Here is a 17,433-nt window from a genome sequence, read left to right as displayed (position 1 = left end):
GTCATAAGACCTAAAACTGAATACCGCCCTTGTGTGAGGCAATATCCTTTAAAATCTGATGCCTTACAGGGGATCGCACCTGTTATTTCTGATTTATTAAAAGCAGGTGTCATTGTTCCTTGCCCGGATTCTCCTTGCAATACTCCAATTTTCCCTGTGAAGAAGGCACTCCCTTCTGTTGGGTGGAGACTGGTGCAAGACTTGCAAGCTGTAAACAATGCGGTTATTCAGAGGGCACCTTGTGTCCCTGACCCGCATACCTTATTAAATTCATTGACACCTGATGCAAAATTCTTCACAGTGATTGACATTAGCAATGCTTTTTTCTCTGTCCCTATTGCGGAAGAAAGTCAGTTTTGGTTTGCGTTTACATATGCTGGCTCCAGGTACACCTTTACGAGGTTGCCACAGGGGTATTGTGAAAGCCCGACAATTTACTCGCAGGTGATGGCAGCCAGCATGGCTAAATTTGTCCCGCCGATGGGAAGTCAAATCTTGCTCTATGTTGATGACATTTTGATAGCGTCTCCTGATTTGGCCTCTTGCCAGAAAGACACGCTTGCTGTGCTGCATCACTTGGCAGGTGAAGGCCACAAGGTCAGCAAGAACAAGCTTCAACTGTGGTCCGCTGAAATTAAGTATCTAGGCCACAATCTGAGTTCCCAAGGTCGCTCCATAATTGAGAGCAGAAAGGCCTCTATTTTACAAGCTCCTAAGCCGCTAACAAAGAAGCAAATGATGTCTTTTTTGGGTCTCACGGGTTATTGTAGAAGCTGGATACTGGATTATGCCCAAATTGTTGCTCCTCTGTCCAAATTGATGTATGTGGAGGACATCTCGATGTCTACTCACTTAAAATGGACTCCTGAAGCTGAGGATGCTTTTGTTTTGATCAAACAGACTTTGGTCTCCAGCTCCACTCTAGCCTTGCCCAACTATGAAAAGGTATTTGTCCAAACTGTTGACTGCAAAGGTCATTACATGACCTCCGTTTTGCTCCAATCGCATGGCTCAAGGTTGCGGCCTATTGCTTTTTATTCCTCTAAACTGGACAGTGTTGCATGTGCTCTCCCTCCTTGCGTGAGGGCCGTGGTGGCGGCCTCCATGGCTGTGGAGAGCAGTGCTGGTGTTGTGTTGTTTCATCCTTTGACGCTGAAGGTTCCTCATGCTGTCTCAGCTCTTCTGCTGCAGACTAATATGACCTTCCTGTCGCCTGCGCGTCATCTTTCTTGCATGGCTACGTTGCTGTCTCAGCCACATCTGACCGTTGAAAGATGCGGGACACTCAATCCTGCCACTCTCATTCCCCTTCCTGGCGACGGCAAATTCCATGATTGTGTCGATGCTGCCCAACAAGTTGCTAAGGCTCGGCCTGATTTGGAAGATACGCCTCTGCCAGATGGTCATGTGGTTTTTGTTGATGGGTCTTCTAAGAAAAATGAATCTGGTGTGACCCTTACTGGGTATGCCATTGTTACTGCCGACATGGTTTTGGAGGCTGCTAAACTGCCATCCAATATGTCTGCACAGGCCGCTGAGCTCATTGCTTTGACTGGGGCCTGTAAATTGTTTGCAAACAAATCCGTCACTATCTGGACTGATAGTCAGTATGCTTTTGCTACAGTACACGTGTTTGCTCAGCAGTGGAGCAACCGTGGCATGATAACTTCTGCAGGGAAGCCCGTCACCCATTCCGCATTACTGACTCAACTTTTGGACGCTGTCCAGCTGCCTTTAAAGATAGCAGTTTGCAAATGTGCTGCTCACACTGCGTGCTCTGATCCTGTTTCTCTCGGTAATGCTTTTGCTGACAAATCCGCGAAGGCCGCTGCAGAGGGCCTGCTCCATGTCCTCTCGTCTCTCACGGCTCATGATTCGATGTCGCACATCCCCCCTGATGTGTTGCTTGACATGCAGTCTCAGAGCCCCTCCCAGGAACGGCTCTCTTGGGAAAGACGGGGTGCGACTAAAAACGCTGTTGGTCATTTTGTGTGACCTTTGGGCAAGCCTGTCTTGCCTCGTAACTTGTTCAAATGGGCTGCTATTTCGAGTCATGGGGTCACCCATGTCTCGACGGGGGGTATGGTGAAACAAGTTGAGGCTATTTATACAACGTACGGCTTTGCAGCTTTTTCAAAACAATTTTGCAGAGCGTGTTTGATCTGTGCTAAACATAACCCACAAGGCAATTTAAGACCTCAGAGAGGGAATTTCCCGACTCCATTGTATCCGTTTCAGATAATACATATGGATTATATCCAATTACATAAATGTGAAGGGAAAGAATATTGTTTAGTCATAATAGACGCATTTTCTAAATGGGTAGAAACATTTCCTACCAAACATGCTGATGCACTCACAGTGGCAAAGGCCTTATGCAAAGACATCATTCCAAGATACGGCATTCCGGAAACAATTTACAGCGACAATGGTCCACATTTTGTAAATCAAATAGTGCATAATATTGGGAGAATGTTCCACATAAATTTAAAGAACCATTGTTCTTATCATCCGCAATCAGCTGGCCTGGTTGAGAGATTTAACGCGACTATAAAAAACAGATTAAAGAAATGTATGGAGGAAACCAAACGACCATGGACTCAGTGCTTAGACCTGGTCAAAATGTACATAAATATTACAACCCACCAGAGGGACACAGACACTGGACCACTGCTACACAGTAATGAAGGACGCATATCGCTCTCTACCCCGTGCACTTTTAGACTCTCGGACCATTGTCTAGTTCATCTAATCCCAACCTATAGGGAGAAATTAAAAACTTCTAAGCCTGTGGTGAGGACTGTGAGGAAGTGGACACTGGAGTCAGAGCAGGACCTCCAAGCCTGCTTTGACTGCACCGATTGAGGAGTTTTTGAAGCTGTAATATCAGACCTGCATGAACTCACCGATACTGTCACATCATACATCAGCTTTTGTGAGGACTTGCGTGTACAGACTAAGATCTTCTGCACGTAACGCCAAACCTTGGTTTACACCAGTACTTCTCAAATTGTGGGGCGCGCGCCGATGGCAGGAGGGTCGTGTGACCTCGGGAACATACTTTTTTTGGCGCACTAGAATGAAGTGTAATTGCACATCCACTCAATGGGTGAAAGTGGTGCGCTCATTTTCAGAGTTCACGCAGGGACTTAGGGTACTTTTGCACCAAACAAGAGCACACAGCACAGAGCAGGAGATGTAAAAGTTAAATGAACAAACTCTTCAGCAACACAATGGAAAAATATTTGACAGGGATGAAAAGAAAGGCGGAGAGGGATGAAGATAATGAGACAAACGTAAGTCTCCGGAAAGCCAAGATGAGGAAATATGACAAAGCGTACGTAGCGCTTGGCTTCACTGTTACTACGGTGGGAGACGAGGAAAGACCGGTATGTTTACTGTGTCTAAAAATGTTGGCAGCGGACAGCATGAAGCCAAGTAAATTAAGGCGGCACTTACAAACATTACACCCCAATCACGCTGATAAGCCACTTGAGTTTTTTCTGTGAAAACGTGCCGAATATTTCCAACGATCGTCCCGCTTTATCGGTGCTACTTCAGTAAACCAGCGAGCACTGTTAGCATCGTATAAAGTGGCATACCAAATTGCTCAGTGCAAAAAAACCCCACACCATAGCAGAGGAGCTCATATTGCCTGCAGCATTAGACATGGTCTCTGTCATGCTGGATGTGGCAAGTGCTGCAAAATTAAAAACTGTCCCTCTGTCCAATGACACAGTCGCCAGACGTATAAATGACATTGCCAACAATCTCAAAGAACAGCTGGTAGAAAAACTCAAAGACAAATGTTTTGCCTTACGGTTTGATGAAGCAACTGACAGCAACAAAGACTGTTTGTTCATTGCTTATGTACGTTTTGACATGACAAACTCCCTGTGCGAGGATCTACTTTTTTGTAAATATGTCGGGGACAGAGCCATAGCTGAAGAGCTATTCAAAATGCTGGACTGCTTTCTGAGTGAAAATGGGCTTAAGTGGGAGAACTGCATTGGTCTTTGCACTGATGGTGCACAGACCATGGCAGGGATGAAAAAAGGACTTCGGGCACTCATCAAGAAGGCATCACCTAATGTTGAGTGGACACACTGTTATACACAGAGAAGCTCTAGCATCAAGGAAACTTTCCTCTGAATTAAGTGAGTAACATTGTAGGTGTTGTCAATTTTATAAAGACTAGACCACTAAAAATGAGTCTTCTGTGCTATCTGTGAAGAGATGGGATTTGAACATCAAGCCGTGCTGTTTCACAGTGAAGCAAGGTGGCTGTCACGACGAAAGGTCTTGTCCAGAGTTTTTGAGCTCAGAGAACAGATAAGAATGTTTTTTGAACAAGAGCACAAGCACGAAGTTGCAGAAAAATTTAGTTACGAGAACTTCCTTGCAAAACTGGTTTGAATGACTATAGACCTAATTGTACTAAGTTCATCTTGTTTTTCCTTTTTTTAATCACTCCACTGGTTTCTTTTATATCAAACTAATTGTTTTAGGTTCATTACCTGACATGTTTCGGCGGTTTCTTCCGCCTTCATCAGAGTGTCCAACTCTGTCGTGCCTACCGGGCAAACAGGTCGGTGGACGATGCGGTCAACATGGGACTGCACTACATCCTACACCACGATCCTGTTTGTGGACTTCAGCTCGGCGTTCAATACCATCGCTCCTGACATCCTCCACCAGAAGCTCATCCAGCTCGCGGTGCCTGCCTCCACCTGTCAGTGGATCACCGGCTTCCTGACCAACAGGAGACAGCATGTGAGGCTGGGCACCATCACATCCGACACCCGGACCACCAATACTGGCGCACCCCAGGGATGCGTCCTCTCCCCACTGCTCTTCTCTCGCTACACCAGTGGTGTCAAACACTCCACCCTCGGCTGCATAACGTCCTGGCCTTTTGGGCTACGTTGGCTGCCTTGCACTAATCCTCCTGTACTTTTGCGCTAAATTCTGACTGTCTGCTGTATGCCGGTTGCTCCATTTCAACCATGTTGCTCTTATTTATTTATTTATTTGTTTATTTATGATTTATTCATTGCTCTTATTTATTCATTGTATGTGCCTTCTTGTTTTTACTTTTTGTATTGTTTACTGGAATGTTTTGTTTGTCCGTGGACCAATATAATATATATATATTTTTATATTAAATATTACATATTATATATATATATATATATATAATATGTAATATGTCTTGTCACCATGGGATAGTAGGAAACGCAATTTTGATCTCTTTGTGTGCCTTGACATGTGAAGAAATTGACAATAAAGCAGACTTTGACTTTGACTACTGAAGAGTTTCTTCAGTTGGTGCCAATGATGGACACCACAACAGTCGAAGACCAAATTTGGCTCCTTAGGTCTGGACAAATTTGATCAGTATGTACTATCAGGGTACCCCAAATTAACAGCACTGACTGCTTAACGTTTGTGCATGTTTGGGATAACCGACCTTTGAGAACAAATTTTCTCAGTAATGAATATCAATATAACAAAAATACGTTCAAGGCTCACAAACAAGCACTTAAATGACAATCTGAAAGTGACAGCTAGTCAGGACATGACACCTGGTATTGATACACTTCTACAGGCCAAAAGATGCCAAGTATCAGGAACATAAACAAGTCCAGACTAGACTAATGGCTTTAAAATACTGCCTTAGATACTGTTTGCATTGAAAAAATACAGTTCTGTGAAGATGCTTCCTTACCGTAGTGATTAAAAAAGTGTGCAATTTAATGTTAGTCAGCAACTTCACAACCAAAAAGTATGGTGAATTTCTACTGTTCATGCAACTCCATGAATGTTCAATATGTATTTTATGTTGTATGTGTGTTTCATGTATGAAGTTTACACATTTACAGGACATGTGAATACTTTCTTCTTTACATATTTAATAGCACTCTCCTTAGTTTGTAAAGTGTAGCCAGGGATTAAATTTAGATTTTATATGCACATGTGTAAATGGTTTTAAAATTCCTTTCTTTATAAATCTCGTTTAATCTTAAAGTGCATTACTGTTAATGTTTTAAGTTATGATAATGTAATGTTATTAATGTTCTGTAAAAGGAACGTTCATTAAATTTCAACATTTCAACTTCTGTGAAGCTCCGGAAGTATGCGGACGACACCACTCTTATCGGACTGATACGGGACGGTGACGAGACTGCGTACAGACAGGAAGTGGAGCCTCTGGTCCACTTGTGCATCCAAAACCTCCTGGAGCTGATCCCGCTCAAGACCGTGGAGATGACAGTGGACTTCAGGAGAGACCCTTCACCACTTTCACCCCTCACTATGCACAGTAATGCTATTCTCTCCACAGACACCTTCAAGTTCCTGGGAACCACAATCTCTCGGGACCTGAAATGAACCAGCCACATAGATTCTGTCCGGAAGAAGGCCCAGCAGAGGCTGTACTTCCTGAGACAGCTCAAGAAGTTCAACCTGCCGTGGGAGCTGCTGAAGCCCTTATATAGTGCCATCATCCAGTCATTCCTCTGCACCTCCATCACTGTCTGGTTTGGATCGGCCCCCAAACAAGACAAGCACAGACTGCAACGGACAATCAGGACTGCAGAAAAGATAATCGGAATCAACCTCCCATCTATCCAAGACTTGTACCTGTCCAGGACCAGGAAACAATAGGATATAGTTAATAACACAATACATGTTAATATTATGTGTACTATGTGTCCTCTCTGCATCCATTGCAGCCTGGTCATCCTGGAAGAGGGATCCTCTCATCTGTGGTCTCTTCTCAGGGTTCTCATTTCCCCTAGTAGGAGTTTTGAGTTTTTCCTTGCCCTCCTGGGAGTTTAAGATCAGGGGATGTTTGAGAATAATTGTCAATTTTTGCACATCGTCCTGAATGTTGTTAGCTACTAAATGTTGTACAGAGGCCGAGATCTACCGGAGTCAAATTCCTTGTTTGGCATGCTCAAACTTGGCAAATAAAAGTGTTAGAAAAATTGTATATATATGTTATCATGCGTTCTCTAATGAGTACTTATTCATAATGTTACTGCTCAGTATGCTTGCTGCTTTGCCTTGCTTATTCTTATCTTGTGTAACAGAACAGAAGGATTACGGCTGAGTCAGGGGTGAGATGACGGTTGTGTCAAACAAGATACTGCTTACATCTCAGCAGAAAAATGACATCCACCAGAACAGATCACATCAAACAATGCGTCATGAACCTTCTGATCTTCCTTAAAGAACATCACTTTCTCTTTTTATCTCCCGGAATATTGCTTAAACTGTTTTGCTGATATAGCCATATCTGCACGCAACACTTTGTGCATTACGTTTTGTTTCTTTTCTTACGAGACGAAGCCCACAATCTTTTCTCCCCTCACCCTCAGGGGCTAATCGTCTCACACTGTGGGTAGGGCGTTCCAAATAAAAAGAGCGAGAGTGTAAACAGATTTTTTAGTGTAGTCAGATTGTAGAAAGCAATCTGTATCGCACTCCTCGCAAGAAAAATCAATATTCTGCCTCACTTGTTTTTTTGTCTGCTGATCCTTTTCTCTTATTCAGATATTCAGTTAGCACTTTGAACCTGACAAAAATATTGATTGATTGATTGATTGATTGATTGATTGGTAAAGGTGGATCTTTGAAATGCCGGCACACTTGACTACATCATTGATGTAAATCAAAAACAGCGTCTTCATGCTCCTCACCTCAGATCTCTACCACAACTCAGATACATGCCACTGCGTAAGTCCTCTGATGACACTGCGTCTGCGTCATGTATCAGGGAGAGTGATGAGGGGGAGTACCATGGGCTGGTCGCTGACTTTGTCGAGTGATGCCAGTAGAACAATCTTCCACTCCACATCGCTACAACATAGGAGGTTGTGCTGAATTTCCGTGGGGCCCCTCCCACCGGCCAACCCGCTACCATTGAGGAATCAGACGTAGAAGTGGTTTCTAGATACAAGTTTCTTGGGCTGCAGCTGGACAATAAGTTGAGATCGGCAGATAACTTGGATGGGATGTACAAAAAGGACAGAGCTCAATGTATTTCTTGAGAAGGCTGGCCTCCTTGACCGTGTGCCCCAAGCTTTTGTTTATGTTTTGTTTTGTTTTGTTTATGTGTGTCCTTTTTATGTTGTTGTGAGTTGGGGGTCGATGAAAAAAAGAGGACATTCTGAGTCTGTGTAAGCTAATCAGGAAGGCAGGCTCTGTTGTGGATTTGGGATTGGACTCGAGAGAGAATGTTTTGGAGGAGGATGCTCTTTAAGGTGAGGGCCATACTGTCCAATATAAAACCACCCACTCTACTCCATCTTCTTCCGTCAAAGGAGCTACAAGAGCTTCAGGATCCGCTCACTGGGGGTGCTCTCCAAAGACTTAGGCACTTGTTTGTCCCCCGGGCCATCAGGTTATACAAAGCAGTAAACCCTGGGAAGGTGTAGGAGAGTCCGACCTCCTAATAGTGCCCTGACTGTCATCTTTCTCCTTAGATTTTGTTATTTATAGTTTATTTATCAGTGCCTTTTGGTATTTTTTTTTCACTTGTGCCTGTTCTGTGTGAATGTAAGTATCAGACCAATGCATAATTTCCCTCGAGATCAATCAAGCATCCATCTGTCTGTCTGTCTGTCTGTCCATCTACTCAAATCCATCCATCCATCCATCCATCCATCCATCCATCCATCCATCCATCCATCCATCCATCCATCCATCCATCCATCCATCCATCCATCCATCCACCCACCACAGACCTGTGACACAACTATGCCCAAATCACATCCGTGTTTTACGTAAAGTGTCACTAAATGCCAGAACCATTACATTGGTTTTGTCAAATTTTCAGTTTGGTTATTCAGAGTTCTTCAAAAAAGGAGCGTGTGCACTAGGCGCTTTGATTGGGGGAAATGGTGCGCCTGCGTTCGGAAATTAATGGGAGTGGAGCACACTCTGAATGTCCAAACTCTTGTGATGCGCCAAGCAAACAAGGCAAAACCTTGTGTTGGTGCGCATATCGAGCCTGCCTGCCCCTTTGATGTTGAATTTGCAGCTAATTTGAGTCCGTCTTTTACATTTGTTTAGTTATATTTGCGTATATGTCCCCAAACTGAATTACACACTTGTGACATGAATGTTATAAATTAAGAATCAATTTAGGTTTGCGTACCTGTTGCATGCGCAGTGATTCCAGCTCTTTCTCCAACCTTGTACGAAGTCGATGTTCAAGTTGTTCTCTTTTCTCACAGGCTGCCTGCAGCTGAGTGAGAGCCTGCTGCATTCTTTCCACCTTTTCCACATAAACTTGTTTCTTCTTTAGCTACACATAAACACAGACACACACAGACACAAAATAGTGACATTAATGTGAAGGCCCTTCGAATTTGCAGGAACTTTTCTCCAAATCTAGAAGATTTTGATGTGACTTGACACATTCACAACACGTAAATTCTTCCAACAATAATGTTCTTGATAAATTAACTGCCTTACGGGAACAACTAGATTTGTGCCGATCCGATCACGTGATCAAAAATTAGGGCTGATCACATGATACTATTCAGATGATCGTATCAAGTTAAAAAGACCTTTAAAAAAATAATGGAAAATTCAGAGATTCAACCAGAGGTTCAAAATCCTTGCCAAATGTAACAGTAATAGAAATAATAGGTCATTTATACATATTGAAAATGTAACATTTAATTTTCTTTACTATCAGAATAGAAAGAGAAAGAAAAAAAGACAAGGCAGGCGGGTATGCACGCACGCACGCACGCGCGCACAGACATACACGCAGACACAGACATGCGCACACACACGCACACACAAACACGCACACGCAAACACGCACACATACACACACACATACACACACACACACACACACACACACACACACACCAACTGAATGAACAAAGATATAAAAGCACTTGTTATAGCTTCTTTTCATTAGCTGGACTCAATGTTCTACAAGGTTTTTGTTTACATACAAAAAACGCCATTTCCCTCAAATATCTTTCACAAATCTTTCTAAATCTGTGTTAGTGAGCATTTCTCCTTTGTCGAGATAATCCATCCTAATTTATTACACAGCATGATTATTGCAGCGCTTTAGATTGGACACAATAAAAGGCCACTCAGTAACACTCTATAATAATGTCTGTGTCATGGAGGGATTGGAGCAGGGCGACCAAATGCAGCCTGGACCAGGGTTTATTGGAGAACTCAAAGACAGGCTATAAGAAGTTCGACTAGGGACAAGACTAACTGAAGAAAAGACAAGATAAAGACAGGAACAACGACGACCACTTCAGCGACCAGCGCTTGGACCTTCCTCCATCAGCTCCTGCTGCGACGCCCGATCCATAACAATAATCCGGGAGACAGGGACTCGTCAACAGGTTGGAAAGGGGGAGTGAGGCAACTCTTGAACACGAACCGCAATCGGCAGCAACTCTGGAACACGAACCGCAATTGGCGGCAATCTGGAACACGAACCGCAATCGGCGGCGACTTGGGGACACGAACCGCAATCGGCGGCAACTTGGGGCCATGAACTGCAATCGGCGGTATACGAAAAAGTCACAGCCGCAATCGGCGGCGTCTGGAAGTCTGGACCACGATCAGCGGCATTCGGAAGGTGGGGCTGAACGCAGCTGGATCGAAGTCTGGTGACGGTCGCGGGTCCGGTGATGCTGGGGTGGGGCCCGATGGTAGCCGCGAGTCCTGATGGCGCCCGGAGGAACTCCGATGGCGGCCGCGGGTCCGGCGTCATGGGTGCGAAGTCCGATGACGGTCGCGGAGCCGATGGCGCCGGGAAGAACTCCGATGGCGGCCGCGAGTCCGGCATCGCTGGAGCGAAGTCCGATGGCGGCCGCGGAGCCCATGGCGCTGGAACAAGCTCGGACGCTCGACCATCACCTCATGTCGCAGCACACATTTCTGGAAGCTGAGAACAGTTCTTGCATGGCCAGCATACTCCCCCAACATGTTGAGCATGTTGGAAGGTTCTGGATTGGCATATATCCACTTTCTCATTTGCAATGGCGACCTGTTCCAAGCCCATATCAGGGAAATTCACTGCAACATTCCACAATCAACACCCTGATCAATTCTATGCAAAGGAGATTGCACTGCGTGAGAGACAAAGGTTAGTCACACCAGATACAGTTTTTCTCACTACCCAGATCCCGACAACAGACCAAAACTGCACATCTCATATTGGCCTTTCATTGTGACCAGGCTAAGGCACAATTGTAAAATGATCAAGCTGCCGAATCAAAATCTTGATGCGCCACACATCTGTGAGATAAAATGAATTGTCTCACCAAAGTAGAAATGCTAACTAAGAAACAGATTTGTGAGCAATATTTGAGGAAAATGCTCTTTACTTTGTTGGCAAGACACCTGATTTCATTTATGCTCTATCCCAACTCATAATAACTGACTTTGAGAGGTCTTGAATCATATCAAAAAAAGGGTTTTCGTTTTCAGGAGCTGGTGATGCCTTTATTAAGACGTGGCAACCCTTTATTGAAAATTTTAAATAATCTCGTAATTTACCTTGATATATATAATATATGAATAGATGTCCCCTCCCCTCCCCTCCCCTCGCCTCCCCTCCCCTCCCCTCCCCCTTCCCCTCTGTTTGTTGCAGACAAACCTCATATTCACCTTTATTATAATGCAGATATAACTCAAGTCATTGGAGTTCTTCATACAAAATTATAGTATGCCATTCATCATCATTCATGTTCATTCTGTACCCGCCCCTAAAATGGTGCAACCAAATCATGTGCTGGTGCGACCAACTCGGAAATTTGTTAAAATTACATGTTAATGTACAACCCTGATCTTACCTCCTCCTCTAGTTTGACCACTTTGGCTTGGGCATTGTTAAGGGCCTCATATTCACCTTTATTATAATGCAGATATAACTCAAGTCATTGGAGTTCTTCATACAAAATTATAGTATGCCATTCATCATCATTCATGTTCATTCTGTACCCGCCCCTAAAATGGTGCAACCAAATCATGTGCTGGTGCGACCAACTCGGAAATTTGTTAAAATTACATGTTAATGTACAACCCTGATCTTACCTCCTCCTCTAGTTTGACCACTTTGGCTTGGGCATTGTTAAGGGCCTGGTCCCTGATTTCGATGTGTCTCCTCTGGTCTTCTGCGGTTGAGTGCAGCACATTCAGCTCCATCTCTAGTTTTTCTTTTTCACGCATCGTTTCTTTGTCTAAGTATAAACCAAACAACACATTATAAAATGTTATAAATGCTACATTCTGTTGCACATCTCTACATGTGTATTACAGTGTGTATAGATGATGTATGATGATTTATGATGCTTGGAATCTGAATGAACTGAATGAAATAAATAGTTGGGTTTTTTCCCCCTATAAAGCTGTGAGAGACTGAACTTGTCAATTGGCTATGGACAGTCTTTGTGCGTCTTTAACGTCTTTGTCAATATTTCCTATGCTTTTACCATGAAAGCGGGTCCAATTCATCTGAATAATAATCTCAATTTTGTGGAGATCTCCAGAATTAAACTATGATCGGGTAGGTGGTCCCCTCCGTGAGTCGTCACCTTACCGTGGTGGAGGGGTTTGCGTGTCCCAATGATCCTAGGAGCCATGTTGTCTGGGGCTTCATGCCCCTGGTAGGGTCACCCATGGCAAAAGGGTCCTGGGTAATTAGATGTGTTGATTTGATTGAAGAGTTTGTCCTTAATGACTTGAGACAGGCGAGCGTCTGGTGGCCGGGCCTTCGCCCATGGGGCCTGCACAGCCCGAAAAGGAAAGGTGGGTTCCCCTTTCCATGGGCTCACCACCTGTGGGAGGGGCCAAAGGGGTCGGGTGCAAAGCGAGCTGGGCGATGGCCAAAGGCAGGGACCTTGGCGGTCCGATCCCCGGCTGCAGAAACTGGCTCTTGGGACATGGAACGTCACCTCTCTGGCTGGAAAGGAGCCCGAGCTGGTGTGCGAGGCAGAAAAGTTCAGACTAAACATAGTCAGACTTGCCTCCACACACAGTTTGGGTTCTGGTACAAGCCCTCTCGAGAGGGGCTGGACTCTCTTCCACTATGGAGTCGCCCACGGTGAGAGGCGTCGAGCAGGTGTGGGTATACTTATTGCCCCCCAGCTGGGCGCCTGCAGATTGGGGTTCACCCCAGTGAACGAGAGGGTAACCTCCCTCCGCCTTCGGGTGGGGGGGGGCGGGTCCTGTTGTTTGTGTCTATGCACCAAACGTCAGCTCAGAGTACCCACCCTTCTTGGTGTCCCTGGAGGAAGTGCTGGAGGGCGCTCCTTCTGGGGACTCCATTGTTCTACTAGGTGACTTCAATGCTCACGTGGGCAATAACAGTGAGACCTGGAAGGGCGTGATTGGGAGGAACGGCCTCCCTGATCTGAACCCAAGCGGTGTTCTATTATTAGAATTCTGTGCTTGACACAGATTGTCAATAATGAACACCATGATTAAGCACGAGGGTGTCCATGTGTGCACTTGGCACCAGGACACCCTAGGCCGCAGTTCGATGAACAACTTTGTAGTCGTGTCATTGGATTTGCGGCCGTATGTTTTGGACACTCGGGTATGAGAGGGGCGGAGCTGTCAACTGATCACCACCTGGTGGTGGGTTGGCTCCGATGGTGAGGGAAGATGCCGGTCTGACCTGGCAGATCCAAACGCTCTGTGAGGGTCTGCTGGGAACGTCTGGCAGAATCCCCTGTCAGGAAGAGCTTCAACTCCCACCTCCGGCAGAGCTTTTCCCACGTCATTGAGTCCGAGTGGACCATGTTTTGCGCCTCCATTGTTGAGGCAGCCGACCGGAGCTGTGGCTGTAAGGTCGTTGGTGCCTGTCGTGGCGGCATCCCCGAACCCTCTGGTGGACACCGGCGGTAAGGGATGCCGTCAAGCTAAAGAAGGAGTCCTATCGGGCCGTTTTGGCCTGCGGGACTCCGGAGGGAGCTGACAAGTACCGGATGGCCAAGTGGAACGCGGCTTTGGCGGTTGCTGAGGCAAAACATGGGAGGAGTTTGGCAAGGCCATGGAGAATGACTTCTGGACGGCTTTGAGGAAATTCTGGTCCACCATCCAGCGTCTCAGGAGGGGAAAGCAGTGCACCGTCAACACTGTTTAGTGTGGAGATGGCGTGCTGCTGACCTTGACTCAGGGCGTCGTGAGTCGGTGGGGAGAATACTTCGAAGACCTCCTCAATTCCACTGACACGCCTTCCATTGTGGAAGCAGGGCCTGGAGACTCTGAGGTGGACTCTCCAATTTCTGGGGTCAAAGTCACTGAGGTAGTTAAGAAACTCCTCGGGGGCAAGGTCCCAGGGGTAGATGAGATCCGCCCGGAGTTCTTAAAGGCCCTGGATGTTGTGGGGCTTTCATGGCTGACATGCCTCTACAACATTGCGTGGACATCGGGGACGGTGCCTCTGGATTGGCAGACTGGGGTGGTGGTTCTTCTATTTAAGAAAGGGGACCGGAGGGTGTGTTCTAATTACAGGGGACTCAAATTCCTCAGCCTTCCTGGTAAGGTCTATTCAGGGGTGCTGGAGAGGAGAGTCCGTCGGGAGGTCGAACCTCGGATTCAGGAGGAGCAGTGTGTGTCACGACTCGTCCCTGGTTGTTTCATATGTAGGTTGTCATGGTTTCTGTCCACGTCCGTGTACTCGCCCCTCCCTTCCTGTGTTACCTCACAATCATTGTAATCTCAGTCACCTGCCTCTTGTTACCCGTCTTGTATTTAAGTCCTGTCTGTGTGTCACTCCCTGTCGGATGATTATTAATGTCATGATGTCTTTTTGGTTCCCGTTGCTGTCATTGGTAATGCCACCCTGTCATTTTGTTTCACGTCTTTTTCGGTCAGTCTTGTTGTTAGGTTTTGTTAGTGAGTTATGTCAGTTTTCCGAGTCTGTATTTTGAGTTCCGCCAATAAACCGCGGTCAAAGCTGCACTTGATCGCCCTGCTCCATTTCCACTCCGATCCGTGACAGAGTGGCTTTCGTCCTGGCCGTGGAACAGTGGACCAGGTCTACACACTCGCCAGGATCCTCGAGGGGGCATAGGAGTTCGCCCAACCAGTCCACATGTGTTTTGTGGATTGGAGAAGGCATTCGACCGTGTCCCTCGGGAGGTTCTGTGGAGGGTGCTTCGGGAGTACGGGGTGCCGAGCCAACTGATAAGGGCGGTTATCACCGATGCCAGAGTTTGGTCCGTATTTCCGGCAGTAAATCGGATTCGTTCTTAGTGAGGGTTGGACTCCGCCAAGGCAGCCCTTTGTCACCGATTCTGTTCATAACTGTTAGATAAATTGTATATATATATGTTATCATGCGTTCCCTAATGAGTACTTATTAATAAAATTATTGCACAGAATGCTTGCTGTTTCGCCTTGCAGACGTCCACCAGTCCACAACAAGTCAAACGATGCTGTCTGGAGCTTCCTGACCTTCTACACCTCTGGGAATCCAAGAAAGTTGTTGATAGCTCAATCTATTTTGTTGATGTCTGCACATGGCATTTTGTCTTTGCACTCTTTTCTCATGGTGTCTTGTCTGTGACTTCTTTTTTCACATAGCATTTTGTCCTTGCACTCTTTATGTTTCTCATGGCATCCTGTCTGCAACTTCTTGGTTCACATAGAATCTCGTTTCTTCTCTCATGAGACAAAGCCCACGCTTCCCCCCCACCTATCAGGGGCTAGTCTCAAATTGTGGGTAGGGCATTCCAAGATAAAAAGAGTGAGGAGTGTAAACAGACTTTTAGTGTATTCGGATTGCTGTAAGTCTGGATGCACTCCTCGCGAGAAAAGACTCAATATTCTCTCTCACTGGTTTTGTCTGCTGATCCTTTTGCTGATTTTGAACCTGACAATAACTTTTATGGACAGAAGGTCTAGGCACAGCCGAGGCGTTGAGGGTGTTCGGTTTGGGGACCTCAGCATCGCGTCTCTGCTTTTAGCAGACGACGTGGTGCTCTTGGCTTCTTCAAGCCGTGATCTCCAGCTCTCACTCGAGGGGTTTGCAGCCGGGTCAGCACCTCCAAATCCGAGTGCATGGTCCTCGGTCGGAAAAGGGTTGAATGCCCTCTCCGGATCGGGGATGAGATCTTGCCCCAAGTGGAGGAGTTCAAGTATCTTGGGGTCTTGTTCACGAGTGAGGGGAGGATGGAGCGTGAGATCGACAGGCGGATCGTGCAGCGTCTGCAGTAATGCGGACTCTGTACCGGTTCGTCGTGGTAAAGCGAGAGCTGAGCCAAAAGGCAAAGCTCTCAATTTACCGATCAATTTACGCTCCTACCCTCACTTATGGTTACGAGCTATGGGTCGTGACCGAAAGAACGAGATCTTGGATACAAGCGGCCGAAATGAGTTTCCTCCGCAGGATGTTCGGGCTCTCCCTTAGAGATAGGGTGAGGAGCTCGGTCATCTGGGAGAGACTCGGAGTAGAGTCGCTGCTCCTCCACGTTGAGAAGAGCCAGATGAGGTGGTTCGGGCATCTCATCAGGATGCCTCCTGGACGCCTCCCTGGGGAGGTGTTCCGGGCATGTCCCACCGGTAGGAGACCCTGTGGACGACCCAGGACGCGCTGGAGAGACTATGTCTCTTAGCTGGCCTGGGAACATCTTGGGATCCCCGGGATGAGCTGGATGAAGTGGCCGGGGAGAGGGAAGTCTGGGAGTCCCTCCTAAAGCTGCTGCCAACGCGACCCGACCCCGGATAAGCGGATGGATGGATGGGTTGATGGATTAATGAAACATCAGGGACCTCAACTCGAGCACTGTCATGTCTCCTGGTGAAGTGGTGCTAATATTTCACAAGTATTATGCCAATTAAAATGTTATTGAAAGTTCATATTTGTTCAAAAAGTTGGTTTATTATCATCAATTTCATAGTGCAAATTGTTAAAACCATTGAGATGAAAAATGTCAGTGAGACCTCTTTTTGTGGATTGTTTCGTTTCTCAGCAATGCAAGAGCATCTGTTTGTAATAGTGGGTCTTTGACTAAAATTTTCTCAGTTAAAGACATTGATAGTACAGGGTTCGGCAAAATGATCCGACACATTCGTAGGTTTAATAAAATGCAAATAAATTAAAGAAACAAAAGAGTATTTTATATTTTCTAAAAGTACATATAACGCCATTTTAGTTTGTTTTGTTTTGTTTTTCGTTTCATTTCATTTTCATTTTATTTATTTTTCAAATAATGTTATTTTGCTTCAATTCAGTTGCTAACATGAATTGGACCGGTGAGCATCGCAATTTCATTGTGGAAACGTTTATCAAGAACGAATCTGTAACTTTAACTTTTTAACATGTCAAGTGGCATGGTGGTACAAGATGGTGTAAAATTGGGTATCGAATTTGGCCCAGGCACATTGGCTATCCCAAAACATTAGTAGTTCCAAAAGTTCACCAGGAGA

The 17,433-nt window shown here is 45.8% G+C and overlaps 1 protein-coding gene and 1 long non-coding RNA gene across 2 annotated transcripts in view; one reads left to right on the top strand and one right to left on the bottom strand.

Moving 5' to 3' along the window:
- amot (angiomotin) overlaps positions 1 to 17,433 on the bottom strand; it is a 157,574-nt gene that overhangs the window by 55,262 nt on the left and 84,879 nt on the right. The window contains exons 8-9 of the mRNA XM_088397667.1: positions 12,091 to 12,236; positions 9,164 to 9,313 (exon numbers count right to left, since the gene is read on the bottom strand). Coding sequence (XP_088253793.1) covers positions 9,164 to 9,313; positions 12,091 to 12,236 — 296 coding nt within the window. The remainder of the gene's footprint in view (positions 1 to 9,163; positions 9,314 to 12,090; positions 12,237 to 17,433) is intronic.
- Positions 1 to 17,433, top strand: part of LOC148385880 (uncharacterized) — a 70,752-nt gene that overhangs the window by 4,043 nt on the left and 49,276 nt on the right. The gene's annotated exons all lie outside the window — the stretch shown is intronic.

Source organism: Syngnathus floridae, chromosome 15, assembly GCF_059516105.1.
Source record: "Syngnathus floridae isolate MCC-2025c chromosome 15, RoL_Sflo_1.0, whole genome shotgun sequence".
Taxonomy (NCBI): Eukaryota; Metazoa; Chordata; class Actinopteri; order Syngnathiformes; family Syngnathidae; genus Syngnathus; species Syngnathus floridae.
The sequence above is the reverse complement of the archived record's forward strand: the minus strand, read 5'-3'. Positions and strand labels throughout refer to the sequence as shown.